Source organism: Cyprinodon tularosa, unplaced genomic scaffold (assembly GCF_016077235.1).
Source record: "Cyprinodon tularosa strain WSP-4 unplaced genomic scaffold, ASM1607723v1 ctg577, whole genome shotgun sequence".
Lineage (NCBI taxonomy): Eukaryota > Metazoa > Chordata > Actinopteri > Cyprinodontiformes > Cyprinodontidae > Cyprinodon > Cyprinodon tularosa.
Window position 1 is genome coordinate 106,281 of NW_024039315.1, and position 26,011 is coordinate 132,291.

General features: G+C 40.8%; 1 protein-coding gene across 1 annotated transcript; it reads left to right on the forward strand.

Moving 5' to 3' along the window:
* Positions 1–371: 371 nt before the first annotated feature.
* On the forward strand, positions 372–24,696 carry mc2r (melanocortin 2 receptor). The gene is made up of 3 exons (XM_038306263.1): positions 372–466; positions 3,428–3,823; positions 22,140–24,696. The coding sequence occupies exons 2-3, from the start codon at positions 3,471–3,473 to the stop codon at positions 22,690–22,692; spliced, it is 906 nt and encodes a 301-aa protein (XP_038162191.1). The 5' UTR covers positions 372–466; positions 3,428–3,470; the 3' UTR covers positions 22,693–24,696.
* Positions 24,697–26,011: the final 1,315 nt, after the last annotated feature.

The window sequence follows — 26,011 nt, forward strand, 5'->3', positions numbered from 1 at the left end:
ATTTTTATTGTGTAATTACTGTATGTTCTCAGGCTACTTTTTACTTTTACTTTAGTTGAAATACCATGAAGTAATGCTACACTTACTCAAGTACAATTTTTGGTACTCTACCCACCTCTGGTCAGTAATAACTTACAAAGGAGATGAATTTTCTAGATAAATACAACTATGAGATAGAGGAAAGAGAGTACACTCAGCCACACTGACTGCCCTTGTGTGATTCATAAATGGAGGCAGGGTTGAACAAATAAATGGACAAAATAACATGAGTGTTGCCTTGGTTAGAGAACTTTTCAAGGCTAAAATAACAGTCTGCTCTGCCACCAATGCTTGCTATATAAAATCTTCCTCAACACAAATCCATTTGGTGCCTTGTATTCTGATGTTTTAGAACTACTGACCAAAAAAGTAGAAAAAGGGACCACAAGCTTCTGTTTAAGGCTCTCTTAACAGAATATGAACACAGGTAAGGCTTCTACATTGTTTGTTTTTTTTTTTTTTAATATGTCGAGTCTCTTTAGCATCAGCCGCTGCTAAATATAAAAGAAGTAAAGAAAGCTGTAAATTAGAATCTGTTTACTCTACTGTGGGGGAAAAAAAGGATGTGGCAGTTTTAAATAGCAGATGTGAGTAAAGTTAACATCTTCTCTAAACCTTACAGATATTTTTTTTTTGTACTTCTTCTGACTGTTTCAGAAAAATAGAAAGGAACAAATATTATCCTAAAGTTACTTTATGGTCATGAGAGGTGTTGCAATGACACATTCGTCTTTCACACCAAAAAGGAGACACAAGTGGCTGGTGCATTGAATAAGAAGAACCTAGCCTTCACTGTCAGGAACAGAAATTAGAAAAGTTTGTTGAGAGGTGAACATTAGGTTTGAATGTGATTTTTCAGGTTCACTCTGCACAACTTTCAGTATTTGTCAAAACACTGTCTATTAAAACATTTCCGAAGGTTTGCAGCTAGTGCTATCCAGATCTTGGAAACTCCATGAACAACTATTATTCTGTTTTTCCCATTAGTGTTTTTACATTTCGAAATAAAAAATTAAGAAAACATGTTCAAATTAAGTAACCCCTTTTGGTTCAATTAAGTAAATTTGAAGAAACAATAGCAAAAAAAAAAAAAAAAAAAAACCCAACAAAAACAATTTTGTGTTACAGCTTTCTTACAGCTTTCTGTCATCTTTATTGCCTCGGCAGATGGCCACTCACTCTGAGCGTAGTCCTGCTGCAGGTTTCTTCCTGTTAAAAGGGTTCAAAAGTTGTTCCTCTCTACTGTTGCTACAAGCATGCTTAGTGTGAGAGATTGTATTTGAGTCAATGAATCAATGCAATCAGCTGGTTTTCCTTAGATAGAAAACTTTGAATCAATTTGACTGTATGATCTGGTCAACTGTAAGATGCCTTTAGATGACATGTGTTGTGATTTGGCGCTATATAAGCAAACTGAATTAAATAAAAAAAATTTAAACTTACATAGAAAATACTTATTTCTCAAATGCTATAAAAATAAGTATAGATGTGTATTAGAATCTAAATCCTAGTTGAGACCTGGTAGTACTATTGTCACACTATTTGAAATCTGTCTCGGGTTTTAGTAAATAAAAAAGACTGGAGTAACACACTAAACACCATTCTATAGGAGGTGTTTCATTTTAGTTAAGCCACCACTGATATTTCAACATGTTAAAAAGTTCACTGGAACTAGCATCACAACCTTATAATTAATGAACACTGCACATCACACCTAAATACTGCAGAAAATCTGGTAATAGCTTTAAGCAAAGGGTTGGTTAAACTGATTTTTTATGAAGATATTTTTTGGTCTGTTTTTAATCCATACCCTCATCTCCTAAGGAACCATCATGTGTAGAATTTATCTAATGATCCAAATCCAATAGGAGGGCCCCTTAGAAAAGGAACATGAATTTTGTTCACAATGCACAATGACCGATGCATTCTTACATCTACACAGAGAAAAATATTCAGTTTACATAAGATTGAGGCTATGGAGTCATATTTCGGTTTATTTAGGTGAGCTTTAGTTCTTTGATACTGTCAACAACAAAAAACCCAACAAACGTTATCAGCACATTATCACTCTTTAAGACTGAGGAATTTGGGATGATATTGATATGAATTTGACTTTTGTGGCCAATTCCCATTTTATTATCAGCTCTAAGTTTTATTAAATATTTTTTAATCTTTGAACATCTACAGTGCTGGCATAGCGCCTCTGGTTCATTTAAAAGCAAACCATGTAATGGTCTTTTAGTTCTTTTTTTCAGCTATTGGCTGTAACTGACAAATCATCTACCACTTTATCACGATCCCTACATCACTGATGATTTCTGAAGCATGTGAATAGTTCCTCCAAAGATATTTCTCCTTATCCATGGAAACACTTATGTCTGCCGCATCCACCCATTAGATTGTAGCCTACAATCCATCTCAGAAGTTTAAAATAATTTTGCAATGCCTTAGGGGCTGAGATTGCCTTTAACTGGGGTTATTTCTAAACCTAAGAACAAACTGAACACAAGAATGAGGAACTCCAAACCAGACTGCACTACCTCTGTTTTTTTAACCCACCATTTTGTAGTAAGCACCTTGAATCAAATGTGTGCACAGCAGACACATCTTAACTGCAACTGGACTTTCTCCTTTAGAGATTCCATTTGTGTGAACGGAAAATAACTTAGTTCACTCGTTTTAATACCATCAGCTGTTGCTCTCCACCTGTGAACTATGCCATGGCCTAGCCCTATTCTATATTTTATAAACACTTCATTTTTAGAGACTTAAACCAAACTTATTTTGACAAGAAAAACATTTTCTCCAGTGTACTATAGAGATCTTAAACTAATCTGAGAATTTCTGATTATTCCTGAGTTTTTCTGAATATCCCCTTTAATGATTTAATAACCAGAGGAATTACATCTAATCAGTTACCTAAAAACCACCAGCCAGCTGAATATTTAGTCCCACACTCTGTACAGCCTTCAAATACCTATTTTGCTTTAGCTTCTCAGGATATGCTATAGATCAATTTTTACACCTTAGGTGTTAGATTAGGTATTTAGCTGTAACTTTGACTTATCTAAGGTAAATGTCACATTTTTAAAGAGCTTGTTTAAACATCTGATCCCGATTTTAGCTTTCATACCTTATCCACACACAAAAGTTTGGCTAGACAAAGCTAATTATCCACTCGAATGCAAATCAAGCAATATGAAAAACCTTTTAATTGCTGTTTTTGTAAAATTATTATAACTGAACCTAAACATGCCTGTAGAAAAAACATATCCATACAGTAAATTTGTAAGTTTGATAAATTTACATTTCTTCCAAATGTTTAAATTGATACATTTATTCTTTTAATTGAAAGTTTAATATTTCTTTTTACCTTTATTTTTTCTAGGCATTCGTTCACAAGTTTTTCAGCATTTAATTCAGCTAAGGCAATGAATAATACTGCAATGAACCAAACAGACTGTCCTGAGGTAAAGGTCCCTTTTCCTGTCTTCTTCACCGTTGGAATTGTCAGCCTGGCGGAGAACCTCTTGGTTGTGGTGGCTGTCATACGCACGAGAAACCTCCACTCACCCATGTACTGCTTCATGTGCAGCTTGGCTGCCTTCAACACCATTGCCAGCTTGTCAAAAACCTGGGAAAACCTGATGATAGTTTTTGCTGATGTGGGGCACCTGAAGAAGAGAGGTCCTACTGAGACTGATCTAGATGATGTGATGGACTCCCTACTTTGCATGTCATTTGTTGGCTCAATATCCAGTTTTCTGGCCATCGCTGTTGACAGGTATGTAAGCAGGTCTCAGATTTGCTCATAAACATGTATCTTGTTAGTTTTATCATGTATATTGCTAATCTGTTAACCAGATTAGATGGAGTAGAAGGCCTTCCTTCACATGGTGGATTATAAATGTGTGAACAGAGGCCATCTATTGAGGACAGTGTTCTTGTCTGTAAAAGATACACAGAATAAAGACACATCCTATAGCCGGACTGATAGAGAAGGGCTATCTGTAATCCTGTGGCATAGAGACAAGAGGCACAAAGGTCGGGGCATGGATGGGGTGTCAGTCTCCAGACAATTTCTTTTTGGTTGGTGCTACAACAAGTTGTTGTTCACTACATACCAAAATAAATAGTTTTACATAATGAGATAAAGTACAATTTAACATTATTGCCACTAGTTATAAAACTAAGAAAGTGAAGTGTACGGAAGTTATCATTCAGAGTTGTAGGAAAATGTTCCTTTAATTGGGTTTTGCATTAAAGAATCTGTCCTTAACATTTTTCCTGCTTTACTTTAAGTAGTGTTAAAAATAGTGCTTTATGAACAGGACCACCCAAGAGGACTATTTAAAAAGAGAGGAGCTTACACAGATATTAGGAAAGCACTAAAACACAGGGAGCAGTGTATTAGGCAATCTTTCCTGTATTTATTCTATTTAAGCCGACAACTAAAGCGCAGAAATAATGTTTCATTAATTGTTTGCCCTCTGAGAACCACCCCCCCCCCCCCCCCCCCCACACACACACACACACACACACACACACACACACCCCATGTTGAAGGCTTGAACGAGTGGTTATATATTAATTTTTGTTAATCCTTTCCTTTGTCAATTTAAATAACCTAAAGAAATACAAAGTAATCATTTTGAAGTTTTTTTTTTTTTTATCTTAAAGGAATAGTACACCCAAAACATGATTAGCCTTCATTTTCTACTCACCCCCATGCTGAACAACACTCTGGAGTACTTTTTTGATATCTCAAATGCATCTGGAGATCTGGGAGGCTTCTTGCTGTCTGCTGACATTCAAATAATGGAGGTCTATGGTGCCCGAGACAGAAAGGTCCATAAAAGTCAACAAAAAACGTGTCAATATTCCTCCATACTGCTCGTCCAATGTATTCCAAGTGTCCTGAGTGGGTAGCATCCAGAATTTACTCGAAACAAAGTCATTTAGAATGTTTTTAGAGCATAAACAGTAGTGTATAGGATTTCCTGAAAGTGCGCACCTGCGCGTTCACGACGCTACGGAAGCCGGCAGACCAAACCAGATGAAAGTGCGCATTCAGCGTCTGCTCTGCCGATAATGCAAGCGTAGAAGAAGAAATGTGCTGTTTACCTGTGCAAAGAAAGAAACAACGAAAGAAAACTGTCTGAGGACTTCAGTGTTGAGGAAGAGCATGAGTTCTTTGCTGAGCTGAATGCGCACTTTCATCTGGTTTGGTCTGCCGCGGTTTCCGTAGCGTCGTGAACGAGCAGGGGCGCGCTTTCAGGAAATCCTATACACTACTGTTTATGCTCTAAAAACATTCTAAATGACTTTGTTTCGAGTAAATTCTGGATGCTACCCACTCAGGACACTTGGAATACATTGGACGAGCAGTATGGAGGAATATTGACACGTTTTTTGTGGACTTTTATGGACCTTTCTGCCTTGGGCACCATAGACCTCCATTATTTGAATGTCAGCAGACAGCAAGAAGCCTCCCAGATCTCCAGATGCATTTGAGATATCAAAAAAGAACTCCAGAGTGTTGTTCAGCATGGGGGTGAGTAGAAAATGAAGGCTAATCATGTTTTGGGTGTACTATTCCTTTAAGAACTAGGCTTAAATGAAAAGAATAAACAATGTGATATATTTCAACAGAGGCATATCTTAAATACTAAACATGACCATTCTAAGAAACATCCTACATCTTTAGAGTAGAAAAATAGAAGACTAGAAATTCGGTTTGATATCTAAAAATATATATAGCACATTTAAAAATATATCACTTAAATTAAAGATTGTTCTCCCAAGCACAATCTCGGATGCTGCTAAGTCAGTTTTAATTAAGGAGTGAACTAAAGAAAAGAAGAAGGAAGAAGAAAAGTAGACCAGGGAACTGACTAATTGGTTAAATCCTTACAATTGGAAAAAAGAAAAGTAATGGTTCTATGGTTTTATAACAGATCTTAAACATATAAACTCTAAATGAGATTTATGGAAATCAAAAAGCAATATGAACCATGTGGATCAAAAAGAACTTTTATGAGGACAGTCCAAAATCCAAAACCACAGGAACAAAGCAGAACAGAATTATAACTAAACATCATAAAGACACGCAATAAACTCTTTGTATCAATAATCACTAAATGTTTCAAAAATATAAACCAAGACCTTACTGATAATGACCATACAGGATTTAGGCAGACTCATGACAGTGTAAGACAGGGATTCCACCTCATTAATCACATCAAAAATAGTTACACTGAATCGGTATTTATCAGCCTTGATGTAGAAAAAAACATCTTTACTCATTTTGTTGGAAATATCTGAGTTTAACTATTAATTTGTTTTGGTCTAATGATAAAACAATTGGATGTCTTGGATCTGTATGCTACTTTCCTACCGCCAGGATTAAAATAAATACAAGCTTATCCTAACCAGTATTCCTAGAGAAGGGATTTAGAAAATTATACCCCCTTAGCCCAACATTAAAACAGCTATACATAGGGACAAGAGCAGTGTATTTACAAATAAGCGAGCTGGAACAGATGAGTTTCCAGTGGCTTTGAATAAGGAGAGAGAGTCAATACTGCAGAGGTTGGGAGGAAGTGAGTTCCACAGCTGGGGAGCAGAGCGGCTGAAGGCTCTGGGGGTACACTGAGGTGGATAAAGGAGGAGGATCTAAGGGAGTGGAAGGAGGTAGCAATGTGAAGTAGGTCTGACAGATATGGAGGTGCAAGGTTATGGATGGCTTTGAAAGTATAGAGAAGGATTTTAAATTGTATTCTGAACTGAACTGGAAGCCAATGGAGTTGGTAAAGGACAGGGGAAATATGATGAAAGGAGGGGGTTCTTGTGATGACACAAGCAGCTAAGTTCTGAAGAAGTTGGAGTTTATGGAGGGATTTATGAGGGAGGCCGAAAAGAAGAGAAATACAATAAGTTGATGAGGCTGTGGATAAGGACAGAGGCAGTGTGAGTGTTGAGGGAGGAACGGAGACGGTTAATGTTGCTAAGGTGGAAGTATGCTGACAGGGTAATTTTATTTATGTGTGTCTGAATTGGGAGGGAGGAGTCGAGGCTGGCACCCAGACTCTTGACCTGAGGGGAGGGGGAGACCTGGGTAGTGAGAAACTATTGGTTTTGGATAGGGTGGATTTAGTGGCAACGAGGAGGAGTTTGATTTTATCAGTGTTTAGTTTAAGAAAGTTTGAGGTGAACCAGTCTTTAATTTCAAGTAGGCAGTTAGTAAGGGACAACGGGGGAGTGAGGAAGTGGGTTTACTGGATAAAGCTCAGTGTCATCTGCATAACAGTGAAAATAAATGTTGAATTTGCGAAAAACACTGCCAAGGGGAAGGAGGTAGGTGATGAAGAGGAGGGGGCCAAGAACTGAGCCTTGAGAGACACCAGTAGTGACAGGGGGAGGGTGTGATGTGAAAGATTTGAGTAGAATAAACTGAGTGCGGACAGAGAGATATGAGCAGAAGCAGTCAAGCGGGGTGTGAGAGATGCCAAGAGAGGATAATCTTTTGAGGAGAATAATAGGGTGAGAAATGGTATCAAGGGCCGCACGTTTGTGATTTTTATTAGGGCGGTTTCAGTACTAGGAGAGGGGCGAAAACCAGACTGGAAAGGCTCGTAAAGACTGTTGAGGGTAAGAAAGGTGTGGAGTTGAGCAGACACTATTTTTTCAAGTATTTTAGAGATCAAGGGAAGATTTGAAATGGGACGAAGATTATTAAAGTTGGTGGGATCAGAACCAGGCTTTTTCAGAATCGGGGAGACAGATACAGTTTTGTGAAGGGACAATACCAGAAGAGAGTGAGGAATGAATAATGGAAGTAATGAAGATGAGGAGGGAGGTAAGACAGGTTTTGACCAGAGCTGTGGGGATGGGGTCAAGAGAACAGGTAGAGGACTAGGATTTTCGAATAAGGTCAGAAATTTCAGAAGAAGTGAACAGTAGGAAGCAGGAGAATGACTGGCTTCGGAATTGCTGGTGAATGGAGCTGATTTCTTTTTTTTATTAAAAAAGGTTATCAAAGAATACTCACTTATTCTGACTTATCAAACAAGTCTGACTTGAATACATGTAAGAAGGCAGGGTATCAGGGGGGTCAAAAATCTTGTGCATAATAGAAAAGAGAGACTTGGAGTTTCCGTCATTGGAGGAGATAAGGTCAGAATAGTAGTTTGATTAAGTAATGGCTATTAAGTTTTAATAGTGAAGAAGCTGAGTTTTATGCATTTCTTTGTGTATGGAGAGACCAGTTTTTTTGTGGAGGCGTTCAAGTTGCTGACCTTTGGCTTTCAAGAGGCGGAGCTCAGGGGTAAAGCAAGGGGCAGAGGGGGAAAAGGACACAGACCGGGTTTTGAGAGGGGCAAGGGAATTGAGAATATTGGACAGTCCAGAGTTGTAGTGAGTGACAAGGTGGGCTGGAGAGGAAAGAGCAGGAAGTGGGATATTGTCAATGTGGGAAGATAAAATGTCTGTGTTTATGTTCTTAATATTGCGGGAGGAAATCTGTCGGACAGGCTTGATTATGGAGAGAGACAGGGAAATGTTGAAGGACAGAAGAAAGTGATCAGAAGTATGGACATCATCAGCAGGAGAGTAGAGGGGATTGAACCAGAGCAGCAAATCAAATCCAGCGAATATCCTTTTATGTAGCTGGGGAAATCAACATACTGATGAAATCCAGAACTGTCCAGGCAGGAGGTAAAGTCTCTGGTGAGTGAAAGGTTTACATTGTCCATAAAAATATTGAAATCACCTAGGAGAATGACATTAGGAGAGAGAGTAGTCAGGTGGGTAAGTAGTATGGATAATTCATTTAAAAAGTCAGTGTGTGGTTTGGGAGGATGATAGACTATGGCAATAAATATTGGAGTAGGACCAGGCAGTTCACATGTAAAGCATTCCGTAGAGCGGAAAACTGGAATGGAAACTGGCAACAACTTCTACTTCTCGCAATGAAGTAACGCGAGACCTCCCCTGCGGCCCGAGCCACGAGCAAAAAAGTCATTAGGTTGTTGCCAGGTTTCCGTAAGACAGAGGAAGTCCAGCTTACGGTCACTCAGGAGATCCTGGATGAGCTGACCCTTGTTTGTGAGAGACTGGACATTCAGGAGACCAAAGTTGACGGTAGAGTTGATATGACAGGAGGCGGGGCTTGCTGCCTTAGCCAGGCTAGCAAGCGAACTGAAGTCAGCAGTCCGACTGGGATATCGGCGAGAGCACCGAGAAGTTGAACAGAATAATGGTATTGGATTGGAGTCATCGATGTGGAAATTCCGGCGAGATCCACGGTGGATGTATCTCCAGCCGGAAAGGAGCATGATCTCTGGGTGTAGCTGGAGAACTGACGGTGGAGGCGCAGACAGAAGCCCACGGAGCAGGAGGAGATCAGCTGCCAAATACCAGGACAAAAATGCCCCAGGTGTCATGATGGGTTCACTGGTGTGACCCAATTATGCAGAACACCACTGAGACGGATACAGGAGTAAAAGGTTTAACAGAGTTTATTTTCACAAGCACAAAGTTAATGACTGGTTCTGGTTCTGGCCTGGGAAACTGGTTCACCGGAGTCTGCGTGAGAAACAGTTCAGTTAGCATTGCGCATCGGAGTTTGATTCTTGATAGTTTCTGATTTGTACCTTGAGGGTTCTTGAGGAAAGCCTTGAAAGGGAAACTGTTGGATCTGGAGAGGATTTGATCAGCAGAGTCTGTAAGCTGCTTCAGCGTCTTACTTCTTAAGAATGAGCTGACCTTGGCTCTGAGTTTCCAGCTCTTGGTCCTGAGCTGCATGGAAGTCCAAAGAGAGGCTTCAGGTTTGGCTCAGAGGGCAGGCTCGGCAGGTTAAGCTCTTCCTGAGCTTCACGAGGGAAAAACTGGTTTCCTGGAAGACAGAGACAAAGGTTAGAATCCAGACTGGATTCAGAAGTTGACTAAGGTTCACAGAGGTACTAGGCTTAGGTGCTAACCAACTGGATCAACACTGCGGCGTTGAGGCAAGGTCTGAAGACAGATTAAGTACTGTGGATCCTCTGATGATGGAATGGGCTGCAGCTGTGTAGGAGGCTCAACTCAGGAGGATCCACGGCGGACTCTGCTGGAGAAAGGTGGTACTTCTCCAGCTCCCAACACCAGGGCGATTTAGAGTGGAAAGGACAGTCCAGAGGAGGATACACCAGATGTAAAACTTGGAGGTCGACATTGTTAACGGCAGCGGGTGGCTAACCAATGGCAGCAATGGCGTAGAGTCAGAAGAACAGGTGGAGAGTGAGGTTAGTTAACCACACTCAGACACAAAACAACGGGATGGCAGCCGAAGTCAGGACGATCGAAGCAAAGGCAAGTGCTTTAGCTCTCACTTGAATATGAGTACATGGCCCAAAGTTCCGTAAAAACGTTAAAAAAAACTTAAAAACAGGTAGCAGAAAGCAGCGGCTGCAAAAAGCATCCACTCAGCCACGCATGCCCTATTTATTGAGCCCCTGGCTCAGGTGAAAAGAGAACTTACTGATATTACAGGCATTTTGGAATTTGGAAATATACAACATAAGGCCTATATATGGTACTGCGAATATTATCCTGTATAATTTACTATTTTTCCAAAGAGAATTTGGGTCATACTCTGGATATAAATTGAAGTAAATCTCTTACTTTTAACTATAACCAGTAGTCGAGTTTTTTATTTTTTTTTAAAGTTGGGGTATGGTGCATTGATTAATTAATTCTGCAGGGGGAAAAGGAATTGCCTCTGGATAAGTCGTGGCCCTTCAATAGAGTGCGCTAGAGCGCCCACCCAGGGACCCTGATTTAACAACAATAAAAAAAAAAAGATATATATATATGAGGTGATGGCTAACCAACCAGACATCGTGTTGATCGACAAACAGCAGAAGAAGGCAGCAGTAATAGATGTGGCAATCCCAAGCGACACCAACATCAAGAAGAAAGAACACGAGAAGCTTGAGAAATACCAAGGGCTGAAAGAGGAGCTAGAAAAGATGTGGAAAGTAAGAGCAGCAGTGGTGCCAGTGGTAATTGGAGCACTGGGGGCTGTGACCCCCAAACTGGGAGAGTGGCTACAGCAGATTCCAGGTAAAACATCAGATGTCTCTGTCAAGAAGGGCGCAGTCCTAGGAACAGCTAAGATACTGCGCAGAACCCTCAAACTCCCAGGCCTCTGGTAGAGGACCCGAGGATGACACATACCACCCCACGGGGGATGAGAAAACAGTTTAGTTTTTTTTTAAATAAATATATACATATATATATATATATATTAGTGCTGTCAAAATTATCGCGTTATTATCGCGTTAACGCGAGGCCATTTTAACGGCAATAATTTTTTTAACGTGAGATTAACGCTATGTGGTTTTATGGTACAATTTTCCAAGTACATCCCGCTGCAGCCTGCGAGAAGGCGGGGCTATTTTCCCAGTGTATGCATTTCTCATAGGCTTCCAGAGCGGAGCTCCTCAAGGGAAAAAGACGCTCATACACTGGGTGACGCTAGTGCCTTTTCTTTAAGCCCCACCACCAACAAACAAGTTGAGTGTCTGGTAACTAGTAGCAACCTGAAATACGCTGAGAAAACAGATTACTGAGGTGAAATGGAATCTGCTACGGCACTCTTGCTGTCTGTGTACGCCACAGGTCGGTATCGTGTGTGTGTGTGTGTGGGTGTGTGTGTGTGTGTGTGTGTGTGTGTGTGTGTGTGTGTGTGTGTGTGGGTGGGTGTGTGTGTGTTCTCATTTTTGTTAAGAGGCTGAAAAGTAACTTTCTAGAGCATAGACTACCTCCATCTAGTGATGTCGGTCTATTGATTTTGATGTATTGATTGAAAATTGTTCATTATTAACTTGGTTAATTAACATCTAATGTTAACTCTACTGCATTTTATAGCAGTAGGGTAAAATGCTTGTCTTTGTTCAAAAGACTGTATTAACTGTAAAGACTGTCTTTTACATCAGCCTGTTTTCAGGGCCTTTTTTTTGGCTACATATTTGTTATTTTTTGCTACATGCCTCCCCATCTTCTTGCCATATGTTTCTATGGCATAAATCAGTGTCTGTGACCTGTTTTCATTTTAAAAAAAGAACATTGGCACAAACCTAGCCTGTATGTATTTTTTGTATGTCATCGAGAGTATTTAAATGATTTTCAATCAGAAAAAAAAATTGCGATTAAAATGCGATTAATCGCGAGTTATCTCAGGCATTGATGCGATTAATCGCGATTAAAAAAATTTAATCGATTGACAGCACTAATATATATATATATATATCTCGGTTCGGTTCGCGTGTGTTTCGTTCGGTTCATGCGCTGCTCCTTTTTCTCATAGAGGAAGCGATTACACTCCAGAGCAGAAGGTGGCGGTACTGCGACCAAAGCCAACCGCCAGTAGTAAACAAGAAGAAGAAGAAGAAGCGAAGCAGCTTAGCCGGGTGTAGCAGGGAAAAAAATCAGTTGTTGTGGAGAATTGTGTCGGACTGGCGAGTGGGAAAGAACTGGAGTTGGAAGACGCGCCAGCAGCACTTTATAGGTCTGCTGTATGGGAGCGCTTTGCATTTAGAGTGACCTACGATGACAGCGGGAAGAAAGTTGTGGATAAAAGTGCAACAGTGTGCAAGCATTGTGCAACAGGTTTTGTTTATGCTAACAGCAACATGTCATGCTAACCCCGAAATCCCTCATACTCCGTCAGCAACCCCCGCTCCGCTCCGCCCCGCTGCGCTCCAGACCGGCTGCTCAAAGCAAAGCCTACAGCCCCCATTGTGGCTTCGTCTGCTCCCCTCTGTGTTCCTTGGAGATGGTAGAGAGCATGTAACCTGACAACAGCCAGATGCATGTCTCGCTCCGCCTACATGAGAGACATGAGACATGCATCTGGCTGTTGTCAGGTTAGAGAGCATGCGCCAGATGATTAAATTCAAAGCAGCAAAACATACGGAAATGATCCAGGGTTTCCGCGGATCATTTAAAATAATTACAATCCATTATTTTTGGGGGGATTTTTTCATTAATTTCATAATTTTTTATGGAATTTCGGTGTAACAATCAACATGTATCGAATCGAACGAAAACCGTGACCAGAAACCATGAATCGAACCGAACCGTGGATTTTGTGAACCGTTCCACCCCTAATATATATATATGTATATATATATATATATATATATATATATATATATATATATATATATATATATATATATATATATATATATATATATATATTATATATATATATACATATATATATATTGTGGTGCTCAATAGGGTGTGTGTATTTCTAATTTCATTTTAAATTAATATTTAAAATATTTTGAAATATATCTATATATATTTTTTAGATACATCCATACATCCATCCATCTATATTATTCCACTTATCCGGGGTCGAGTCGCGGGGGTAGCAGCTTCAGTAGGGAGGCCCAGACGTCCCTCTCCCAGGCCAGCGGAGAAACATAGTCCCTCCAACGTGTCCTGGGTCTCCCCCTGGGCCTCCTCCCGGTGGGACGTGCCTGGAACACCTCACCAGGGAGATGTGCAGGAGGCATCCTAATCAGATGTCCGAGCCATCTTAACTGGCTCCTCTAGATGTGGAGGATCAGCAGAGTCCTCCCCGGATGACTGAGCTCCTCACCCTATCTCTAAGGGAGAGCCAAGACGCACTACGGGGAAAACTCATTTCAACTGCAAAAATGGCCGAGCTCAATTCGTGGCAGCATTGTGACACTCTGGTGGCTCGTTGTGACACTTCTGGCAGCTTGTTGTGGCAGCATTGTGACACTTCCAGTGGTTTGTTGTGGCAGCATTGTGACACTTCCGGTTGTCCATCGGGCTGGCACGGCGTATTACTGGCAGCAGCCACTAGGCTGACAAGTCTGCCAGATCAGCTCCACGTTTACTGACACCATTTCTGTCATGCCTTATTTCTCTACCTTAATTGGTTATTTCTTTCACCTGCCGGTTTTCCCTCCCTGCTGCAATTATAATTTATTCCTCTCACCTGTTTTCTTTGTCAGTGTGTCAGTAAACCTGGGAGCCGATCTGGCAGCCTACTGGCAGGACAGCCGGACTGCTACGTTGTCAGAGCCTGTCACCCTAGTGGCTTCATAGTGGCGGGTGCCAGCAGAACTGTCACCCTAGTGGCTTATTTGTTGTGGGTGCCAGATGAGCCTGTCACCATGGTGGCAGCGTAGTAGCGGGTGCCACTGGCCTCTTATTGGCAGATTAACTACTTCATTCCATCAAGTAAATGTGACCTTTATAAGAATTTTGACGCAGTTTATTCAGCATCACAATATTAAAACAACAATCTACGTAGAGTTGCTATAAATAAATTATTTGCAGAAAAACGGCAAGAAAAATAAAAAGTTATATGCTGAAAAACAGCTTCTGCAGCCCACCAAATGGTATCAGTAAACCTGGGAGTTTACTGATACCTTGCAGGACAGCTGGACTGCCACACTAGTGGCAGGTGCCAGCACAGGATGTCACCCTAGTGGCTTGGTAGTGGTGGGTGCCAGCAGAGCCTGTCACCCTAGTGGCAGCGTAATTGCGGATGCCAGCAGAGCCTGTCACTCTAGTGGCTTAATAATGGCTACTTAATAGTACTTTTCAATGCCAGTGTTATATATCCCTATGAAATCTATTTTAGAATAAAGATTTAGATTTGTAACAATACAAAAAGTGCTTAGCAATGACCAGCCAAAGCATATGTAGCAGTTTTTGGATATTTGTACAACTATGCATTTAAAGCATCCAATGTTGACCATCAAAGAAGATTTAGTTTAATGAAGCATATCAATATAGCATCTAGCAAGTAGTTTAAATGGACCACTGAACCACTGAAGATGTGAGAAGGAAAGACATGAAAAATAGATACTATTTAAGAAAAAATATTCTAGTGACATTTCATAAGATTTTTTGTTTTAGATATTAATCATAAAATTATTACACTATTATAGTATTTATGTAGAGACGCTAAAAAAAACTGCGCAGTTAAAGACTTACATACGTTTACACTGTATCTGAGGCTTCAGCAAACATTTCTGTGTCCAAAATGTGAAGGTGACAAAAAAGTTGAAAAAAAGGTTATGACAGAAAGGTGTAATGTCTAATTTCCTTGAGAATAGTTAGAGTAGTAGAGTAGGACTCTTACATACTATACAACTCAATGACAAGTTGTTTTGCTTATTTCTTTTAAGTGGGCAAATCACTTAAATTAGTAACTTAGCTAATGGACATTGCTGCTGTAATCTGTTAATTCAATTGAATTCACAAAACATGCACTTTTCTGGACCAAGAGGTCTGATGTATTTCCAGGGATCTGCTGTAACCACTCCTCAAGACCACTGCCCCGAGGAACCCAATGAACATGGGCACCACTTATGCCTTGTTCTCGCAACTCTCCCATTTCCTTCTTGTTCCAGTTGCACATTTTTCATCAAGCTCCTCTATACACTTGCAGTTAACCCTAACCCTCCAAATCGACGAGATACTGGTGACCCTTACCTCGTCGACGAGATTTTGACAGTCCCGGGTGGGTGGAGGTGGTTCCGTCGGAGGGCACAGGGTGAGTAGAAGAAAGGGTTCTGCAACTCACTGCTTTCCAATGGGAGGAGATGGCTGAGGGACAGGTGAGCTTGCGTATAGAACGGGAGCCTGAGCAGCACCACAGCGGAGATGGGTTTGAGGAGCAGCTGAAGTAACCTGAGTAAATCCAGGAAGGGGTTCTTGTGTCCAGCATGGTAACATCAAGGGCGCTAGAGGGGAATGCCAGAGCAGAATCTGAGCAGCAGGGATTCAGGAACCAGTCTTCAGAGCACAATGAGCTGAGGGAGACAGGAGACAAAGTTAGAACTAGGAATCCAAAACTTCAAACTCTCAGAAGAGAAGATCTGTCAACAGGACACAGGCCTAGGCATACCATAAAGGTCTAACACTCTGGCATCCTTCAGCTGACAACAGCCACCTGTGGAAGAGAATCAGCAGAGCACAGAACACAAAAACCTGACACCACCACCCCCTCATCGGTCGCCTCCTGGCGGCGCTGAGGAGGATGTAGATGGGCGAGAGGCCCAAAAGGTGTCCAAAAGGGCTGGATCAGGGATCGAGGAACAAGACACCCATTACCGGTCCTCAGGCCAATGCCCTCCAAATCGAAGAGATACTGGTGACCCTTACTTCATCGACGAGAGTCCACGATTCCTCAGATCCAACAATTTTGACTGTCCGGGGTGGGTGGAGGTGGTTCAGCCAGAGGGCACAGGGGAGTGGAAGAAATAAGAATAGCTCATCACATGAGCTGCAGGTGAGGTTCAGAACGTCAGCGTTAGGAGCAATGCGGGAGGAAAGAGGAAACCAATTAACACTAATATAGTAAGTAGTAAGGGGAGATCTGCGCTGATGCTGCTGCTTACCGCCAGGTACGGATAACCTATCCGGGTAGGGTGAGTGGAAGACAGGGTTCAGCAACTCATTGCTTTCCAATGGGAGGAGATGGCTGAGGGATAAGTGAGCTTGCGGATGGGACGGGAGCCCGAGCAGCACCACAGCGGAGACAGGTTCGAGGAGCAGCTGAAGGAACCAGAGTGAATCCAGCAAAGGGGTTCTCTTGTCCAGCCCCAATGAGCCACGCCCACCTATCAACAACTGCCACCTGTGGAAGAGAATCTGCAGAGCACAGAACACAGAAACCTGACAGTATATATACCTATATATATACAGTGGGGCAAAAAAGTATTTAGTCAGCCACCAATAGTGCAAGTTCTCCCACTTAAAAAGATGAGAGAGGCCGGTAATTTTCATCATAGATATACCTCAACTATGAGAGAAAAATGAGAAAAAAAAATCCAGAAAATCACATTGTCTGATTTTTAAAGAATGTATTTGCAAAATATGGTGGAAAATAAGTATTTGGTCAATTACAAAAGTTCATCTCAATACTTTGTTATATACCCTTTGTTGGCAATGACAGAGATCAAACGTTTTCTGTAAGTCTTCACAAGGTTTTCACACACTGTTGCTGGTATTTTGGCCCATTCCTCCATGCAGATCTCCTCTAGAGCAGTGATGTTCTGGGGCTGTCTTGGGCAACACAGACTTTCAACTCCCTCCAAAGATTTTCTATGGGGTTGAGATCTGGAGACTGGCTAGGCCACTCCAGGACCTTGAAATGCTTCTTACGAAGCCACTCCTTCATTACCCGGGCGGTGTGTTTGGGATCATTGTCATGCTGAAAGACCCAGCCACGTTTCATCTTCAATGCCCTTGCTGATGGAAGGAGGTTTTCACTCAAAATTTGACGATACATGGCCCCATTCATTCTTTCCTTCACACGGATCAGTCATCCTGGTCCCTTAGCAGAAAAACAGCCCCAAAGCATGATGTTTCCACCCCCATGCTTCACTGTAGGTATGGTGTTCTTTGGATGCAACTCAGCATTCTCTCACCTCCAAACACGACGAGTAGAGTTTTTACCAAAAAGTTCTATTTTGGTTTCATCTGATCATATGATATTCTCCCAGTCATCGTCTGGATCATCCAAATGCTCTCTAGCAAACTTGAGACGGGCCTTGACATGTACTGGCTTAAGCAGGGGGACACGTCTGGCACTGCAGGATTTGAGTCCCTGGCGGCGTAGTGTGTTACTGATGGTAGCCTTTGTTACTTTGGTCCCAGCTCTCTGCAGGTCATTCACTAGGTCCCCCCGTGTGGTTCTGGGATTTTTACTCACCGTTCTTGTGATCATTTTGACCCCACGGGGTGAGATCTTGCGTGGAGCCCCATATCGAGGAAGATTATCAGTGGTCTTGTATGTTTTCCATTTTCTAATAATTGATCCCACAGTTGATTTCTTCACACCAAGCTGTTTACCTATTGCAGATTCAGACTTCCCAGCCTGGTGCAGGTCTATAATTTTGTTTCGGGTGTCCTTTGACAGCTCTCTAGTTTTGGCCATGGTGGAGTTTAGAGTGTGACTGTTTGAGGTTGTGGACAGGTGTCTTTTATACTGATAACGGGTTCAAACAGGTGCCATTAATGAAGGTAACGAGTGGAGGACAGAGGAGCCTCTTACAGAAGATGTTACAGGTCTGTGAGAGCCAGGAATCTTGCTCGTTTGTAACTGACCAAATACTTATTTTCCACCATATTTTGCAAATAAATTCTTTAAAAATCAGACAATGTGATTTTCTGGATTTTTTTTCTCATTTTGTCTCTCATAGTTGAGGTATATCTATGATGAAAATTACCAGCCTCTTTCATCTTTTTAAGTGGGAGAACTTGCACTATTGGTGGCTGACTAAATACTTTTTTGCCCCACTGTACATATACACTCACCGGCCACTTTATTAGGTACACCTGTCCAGCTGCTCGTTAAAACTTAATTTCTAAGCAGCCAATCACATGGCGGCAACTCAGTGCATTTAGGCATATAGAAATGGTCAAGACAATCTCCTGCAGTTCAAACCGAGCATCAGTATGGGGAAGAAAGGTGATTTGAGTGACTTTGAACGTGGCATGGTTGTTGGTGCCAGAAGGGCTGGTCTGAGTATTTCAGAAACTGCTGATCTACTGGGATTTTCACGCACAACCATCTCTAGGGTTTACAGAGAATGGTCCGAAAAAGAAAAAACATCCAGTGAGCGGCAGTTCTGTGGGCGGAAATGCCTTGTTGATGCCAGAGGTCAGAGGAGAATGGCCAGACTGGTTCGAGCTGATAGAAGGGCAACAGTGACTCAAATAACCACCCGTTACAACCAAGGTGGGCAGAAGAGCATCTGTGAACGCACAGTACGTCGAACTTTGAGGCAGATGGGCTACAGCAGCAGAAGACCACACCGGGTGCCACTCCTTTCAGCTAAGAACAGGAAACTGAGGCTACAATTTGCACAAGCTCATGGAAATTGGACAATAGAAGATTGGAAAAACGTTGCCTGGTCTGATGACTCTCGATTTCTGCTGCGACATGGTAGGGTCAGAATGGCGTCTACAACATGAAAGCATGGATCCATCCTGCCTTGTATCAACGGTTCAGGCTGCTGGTGGTGGTGTCATGGTGTGGGGAATATATTCTTGGCACTCTTTGGGCCCCTTGGTACCAATTGAGCATCATTGCAACGCCACAGCCTACCTGAGTATTGTTGCTGACCATGTCCATCCCTTTATGACCACAATGTACCCAACTTCTGAATGCTACTTTCAGCAGGATAATGCGCCATGTCATTAAGCTGGAATCATCTCAGACTGGTTTCTTGAACATGACAATGAGTTCACTGTACTCCAATGGCCTCCACAGTCACCAGATCTCAATCCAATAGAGCATCTTTGGGATGTGGTGGAACGGGAGATTCGCATCATGGATGTGCAGCCGACAAATCTGCGGCAACTGTGTGATGCCGTCATGTCAATATGGACCGAACTCCCTGAGGAATGCTTCCAACACCTTGTTGAATCTATGCCACGAAGAATTGAGGCAGTTCTGAAGGCAAAAGGGGGTCCAACCCGTTACTAGCATGGAGTACCTAATAAAGTGGCCGGTGAGTGTATATATATATATATATATATATATATATATATATATATATATATATATATATATATATATATATATATGTATGTATATATATATTCAAGGGAATTTTGCTTGGGGCCCCCAAATTGCTTGGAACGGCCCTCGTTGTAACCATTAAATGAAAGCACATTTTGTTTAAAAAGGTTCACTTATTGCGTCATCCGATAATCCCGGGACCAACCACCGGTACCGCCGGGTCTTTGGTCCTGGTATTATTGGATGTGAGTGTTATGTGTGAATGTGTGTCCGAGTTTTTTTTTTTTTTTTTCCTTTTTCTGTGGTGCGAGTGGGGGCACTAGGGAGGGAAAGCGTGGATGAGATTGTGAGTTTTTTTATTTAATTTTTATTCGATATAAATTTTTTTCTCCCAGGTTGGGATCTGAACTTCCCCCTCTCCCAAACACATCTCAAGTCTCCGCTAATTGCGGAGCCCATTCCCCCCATCCTGCTCTCCCTCCGCTGGCTGGCGTCGGGGCTCACCGGTGCACTGGTGGAGCTCGGGGTTTGGGGGTGGATGCCCGGGTGGCTACTGGCTCATTCCTGGCGACCTCTCCGAGGGCCCTGGCCGGCCGGGGCCTTGCTTGGGCTCCTGGGGCCTCGGATCCCTGGGGCCCAGGACCGGATTCACTTCAGGGTGGCCGGCTGCTGGCGGAGCCCGCGGACTCGTACCCGCGGCTCCCCGGGGCGCCGGCATTGCGGTGGCTGGGGGGCTTCCTCGGGGCTGTCTCTCCTCCCCTCTTGGTGGGGGTCTGATTTCCTTGCTGAATCCTCCTTGGTGCCTTCGCTCTTGGGGTCCCTTTGGGCGTCTGGGGCTTTGGGTCTCCCGGCGCTGGACTCAGTACTCTGGGGGGTGTGACTCTTCGGCTCTCCACAACCACTATTGAGCATTTTCTCTATGGATAAACTTTACATGCACAAGTGCACCCTCACAAACAATTACAGGTGCTTGGTTCCAGGTACTCAGAGACTTACTTCCATACAGAAAGTCTACATTCATATCTTCATTTAACACAGAGTACATGTCAGACTTATTAATACTACTTCAGCGATAGTTTCAAGGTGTTGCTTTATTGTATGTCTCGTACCATGTCTTTTGGTTGTGCTGTTCTTTTTACATCTCGTTGCAGGTGATGAAACAGACTGAAAATGTTTTGTCATTGTCTCCTTTCTATCTCCTCTTTCTTTCATCTTTTCTCTTTTTTTTCTCTTTCCTTTTTCTTCTTCTGTTTTTCTGCTCTATTTACATTGCAGTGTCCATATAAACTCTAAAACTCCCTGCATAATTATAATAAAGCAATTTATATGCATGAAACAAATGGAGCAATATGGCAATTGCCATACTGCTACACTTGTGTTAGTAAAATGTGTTGGGCTCTTTTTGACATCAAGACAATTATTCTTATTACCACATTGCCAGACAGGACACTGAAAAAAAAAAAAAAAAACAGAGGAAAACAAAAAAATTCCTCAGTTTTGTTTGTTTGTCTGGTTACCTGCCAAAGTGACAGATAGGTAGATTATATATCAGTTATATCAGATTAGTATGTGGTGGTGCCAATTTCACGCCCTGATTGCATAATTTGTTATATCATTTTTCATGTTTCTGCAACAATTTAAATATGTTTCTTACCTTAACCCTTTTGAAATTGGCAAAATTGCTTTTAAAAACATCAAATGTGGTCAACAAATTAGAGGCAGGGACATTAGAAGTCCTTCTAATCTAAGATATATATCCGATTATAGATCAGATACATAGTGACCCCCAAGTAGATTTTTTTTTTCACTACACATGTTTGTTTTTAAAAATCTGTTTTTGAAGAAACTAACTATCACATCACATCTTTGTCATTACTTTAAGCTTATTTTTTTTATATTAATGTATCTTAACATAATTCATTATTGGTGTTCATATTCTCTTTTTTTAGTGCTAGAACAGCAATTTACTGCAGTTTCAAGTTAGTGCCTTGGCTGTTGTGCAGATATCTTCAAAAAGTGTCATCAATCTCAATAGAAAAATGATCTGGTATATAACTTGATCCTTTTTTTAATGTAGCTGTTTCAATAACTATAATTTTTATGCTACTATTGTGGTTATTATTCTAATGATGTACCAGGGGTATTGTGCGGACTGCTACATGGTTGGTACAGTTTTTCCAGAATTTATAAGCTGAAGATACAAATTTACCTCGCAGCTATAAAGAATCTTTAATATGAGGAAAGTGGTTAGCATAGACACAGATACCTGATTTTACCAGCCCAATTAACACACCTCTTAAGACAGGGCAATACTCACCATGATGAGTGGGAACCCCTATGGTGGGCAATCATACATTAGTCATATATGTACTATGATGCTTCAATATGTTGCATTATTAACACTTGCTTAAGTATTTATTGTTACTGTTTCGATACACAAAACATGATCGATCATTGTGAGATGTCTGAGACTCTTTAATCCAAAAATAGTTTGCTAATGACTCAAATTACTCCTTTTGTGTTTGTTGCACAGATACATCACTATATTCCACGCTCTACGATACCACAACATCATGACAATGCAGCGGACTGGAGCTATCTTGGGGCTCATCTGGACTTTATGTGCAGTGCTAGCTGTACTAATGGTGAAATTCTCAGACTCCTATTTCATCATAATTTGCTTCATTGTCTTCTTCATCATCTCCCTGGCAGCTATCTGCTTCCTTTATGTCTACATGTTCATGATGGCCCGCATTCATGCCAGGAACATTGCAGCTCTACCTGGTTGTGGCAGGGACAAATCTCAGCATAAGAGGAGGTGGGGCAGTAATATGAGAGGGGCTCTCACTCTCACCATTCTGTTTGGGGCATTTGTAGTGTGTTGGGCGCCGTTTTTCGTCCATCTTATTATCATCATGGTATGTCCTTTGAATCCATATTGCGAATGCTACAGATCCTTGTTTCAACTTCATGTGGTGCTGATGATGAGCCACGCCCTTATAGACCCAGCGATCTATGCCTTCCGCATGGCTGAACTTAGGCACACTTTCAGAAAGAGGTTGTTTTGTTTAAAATGGAAATTGTAATTTTAAAGACATTTTTACAGGCACAAATATTAAATACTTTTATTCATGGAACAAGATTAACTTTTAGTCATGCACAGGATTGTTTAAGCATTGGTATTGCAATAATCTGAAAGGAACAGCATGAAGAAAATAATTGAATTTATGCAGAGGATTGGTTGGGACTAATGGCCCTGCCAACACTAAAATAAAATAATGCAACATGTCATGATCTGCCCTGATAGTGAGCCTTAATTCTTCACTACATTCACCTGCCTAACTCTGCCCAGTTCCAATCATTCTTCATCTTATCCACCTGGGTCTGGTGCTTCATATACAGCTCAGCCCAGCTATCGGGGCCAGATCATTGTTTTCTGTTTGATGTCTGTATGTTCTGGTTCGTTAGTTTGAGATCTGACAGAATGATCTGGCCACAAAGGGACCCATTGGAAGACAGTCATTAGGATTATGATTATTAGTATTTTTTTCCCCGGCTTGAGTCTTGCATGTGGGAAATTCTTTAATTGTTCTATTCATTCACCTGCCTAAATCTGCCCGGTTCCTAATCATTGTTCATCTTATCCACCTGGTGCGGCCTAGCTATTTTGTTTGTTTTACTTCTGTTACATACAGACAGATGGACCCAGTATTCAAGGTGAGACAGACAGTGGGAAAGTTCAAAACATTTATTAAATAGCAAACAGCACAGATACGCAGAGCTGCTATGGATCTATGGACGGCAGCAGCTGGGGGGGGGACACTACCCAATCACTGAAACTCTGGAGGGAGAAACACAGGTAAGTGAGCATGATATTCTGACAGGTGATGATTATCTGAGTGTGTAACTAAACAGATCAGTCCATCTTCTCCATGGACTGCCAAATGAGATGTAGTGGCAGCTGCCCAGAGCAGTAACCTCAGTGAGCAGGCTTGGTGAGATATCTGAAATGCTCTCACCACTAGCTAGTGAATAAACTTGCCTGAAGAAACTGGCTTGTCTCACTGGGCAGAACCTTATATATATAGCAGAAGTAGCAGGTGAATAAGATGAATGATAATTACAGAGCGATGCGGGAACAGCAGGTGGATAAAGGAGTAATCAAGGTCAGCTATCAGGGCATATCATGACAGCAACCATCTTTGGCATTTATTTAATGATATTTAGTAACAATTTTGTTAATGTAACTAAATATGATTAAGTAAATACCAAAAACAGTTGCATTATTTTTTTTTCAAACACAGTGGATGAAAAGATAAACTTCACCAAAGTAGTGTTGCTGAGGTTTCTGTTGCTGCTTTGGTATTCACTTCTTCACGAAGAGAGTTAGACCTTGTCACAACCCTTTGTCCTTGGATAGCTTTTTTTTTTGTTTGTTTTACTAATGTATCCTATCCTTTCTATTTGCTTTTGGTATTCTAATAACCCACATAAATTCACACTGAAACTGAGACAATCTAGGCATTGGTAAAGGCCCTGTGTCAGGTAGTTGCACCTATGCCTGGGTATGCTTCTTTGGTCAATCTTAGAGTGTGGTATTGGGTTCACATCCTTGCAGAAACTGTATGTGTCAGGGTTCCTGTGTGTGAGTGAGTGTGAGTTAAGTATCTTTTCCAGAGACGATCTTTATGGAGAACCTGGGTAGCCTACACAGGTGAGGATAATCTTCCTCATCGGAGTGCTGGGCTTAAAAGAGCAGCAAAGCCTTCACTCATAATTGGTTTGTTGTGTTGTTGATGTTTCGTTGCTTTCTAGTCTCTTGCTTCCTTGGAGTATTTTCCCTGACTGATTGGTTTTTTTTTTTTTTTTTTTTTAAGTATTCTTGTATTTTGGATGTTTGCCTCTGTTCCCCTTGGGCTTTCATTAAATCATCAAAAACTCATCTGTGCCAACTCCTCTCTCTATCTGGGTCCTCAAAGCTTCCACACAACCTGACAGTATGTTTGAAGTGTTCCCCAGGCCAGGTGTTATAGACCTGAAGCTATATATGGACTGTAATAATAAATAATTATACATTTTGTTTATAATTAACAAACCTTAATAAAATATTATTTTGTCTCACTTCTAATGTTCTAGTCATGCATCAATACAAACAAATATTTTCTAGAGACATGAGGTTTTGAACAAAGATTTGTTTGGTTGAACATAAATTACAGTTCAAATGTAACTGTAAATGTAGGTTAATCATTGTATTTTGTTTCTTTATCTCGTTTTTATTTTCAAATCTGTAAATAAAAATCTATAAATCTTTGAAAAAAATAGCTTAGATAACTTATGATTAGTAATAACTTTAAAAAGCAGGTTTACACTTTAAATGTGGGAGCTGTTATTCATATTCTTAAAAAGCAGTGAGTAACAAATCAGATCAACTAATATTGGTTTATTACATCTTATATAAAATAATGAGCGCAGCATATATTCACAGTCATAAGCATTTTTCTTAAACCATTGTTACATTTAATTAGCTGTTGTTTACAATGAATTAATGAATAACTTTATTTCAGACAATCCAGTAAAGTTACATATAAAAAAAAATGCAAACAAAATGTATAATTATATGTACATATATATATATATATACATACATGTATGTATATATATATATATATATATATATATATATATATATATATATATATATATATATATATATATATATATATATATATATATATAATTACATTATAATGTATGTACGGTATACTTTGTATAGTCCTTGAACACCAACATTCTTCCTGATTCCTCCTTATCTTTTGAGACCATACTCATGGTTAACAATGTTCTTATTGTTTTGTTAAGTCACTGTAGAGAAACTCTTACAGTGTTTCAATGCAACTGTTAATAAAATCACATTCTGGAAAAGCATAAATACTACATTCTGTTTTTGTTCAAATTAGTAGCAAGCATAATACCAAAGGGATGAGTAATCTGTCTCTAGAGAATGAACACAGCAAGTGAATCAGCTACTGATTAAAGATCTTTTACTTTTTTTGGTAATGTCAATAAGATTGGGTGTTATTGAACTACTGTTCAGTGGTGCAGACATGCACAGAAACATCTATAGGTCTGAAATACTATGTGAACCATGGTCTGATCTCTGAGAGCACACCGGTATATATGCAGGGTTTTAAGGCATTATAAACATATTTTACTGTATTCATTAATTATATTGACTAAGCATGGGGAAACACAAACTGAAGCAAAAAATGGATTTGAATCAGTGTGTCTGACTGGGAAACTGATAGAATTCTGGTCTAGCACTGAGAAGACATGAAAAGTGAGGTTATTAGGGAATAACAGGTTCATCAGAAAGTATAAATGTTATAGGAGCTTACCTCTGGTTCG

Bases quoted from the DNA above. Each gene is read 5' to 3' on its own strand.
- mc2r (XM_038306263.1), top strand. From the start codon at position 3,471: ATGAATAATACTGCAATGAACCAAACAGACTGTCCTGAGGTAAAGGTC. The intron at 3,824-22,139 runs GTATGTAAGCAG...TTTGTTGCACAG, and splicing joins CTGGCCATCGCTGTTGACAG to ATACATCACTATATTCCACG.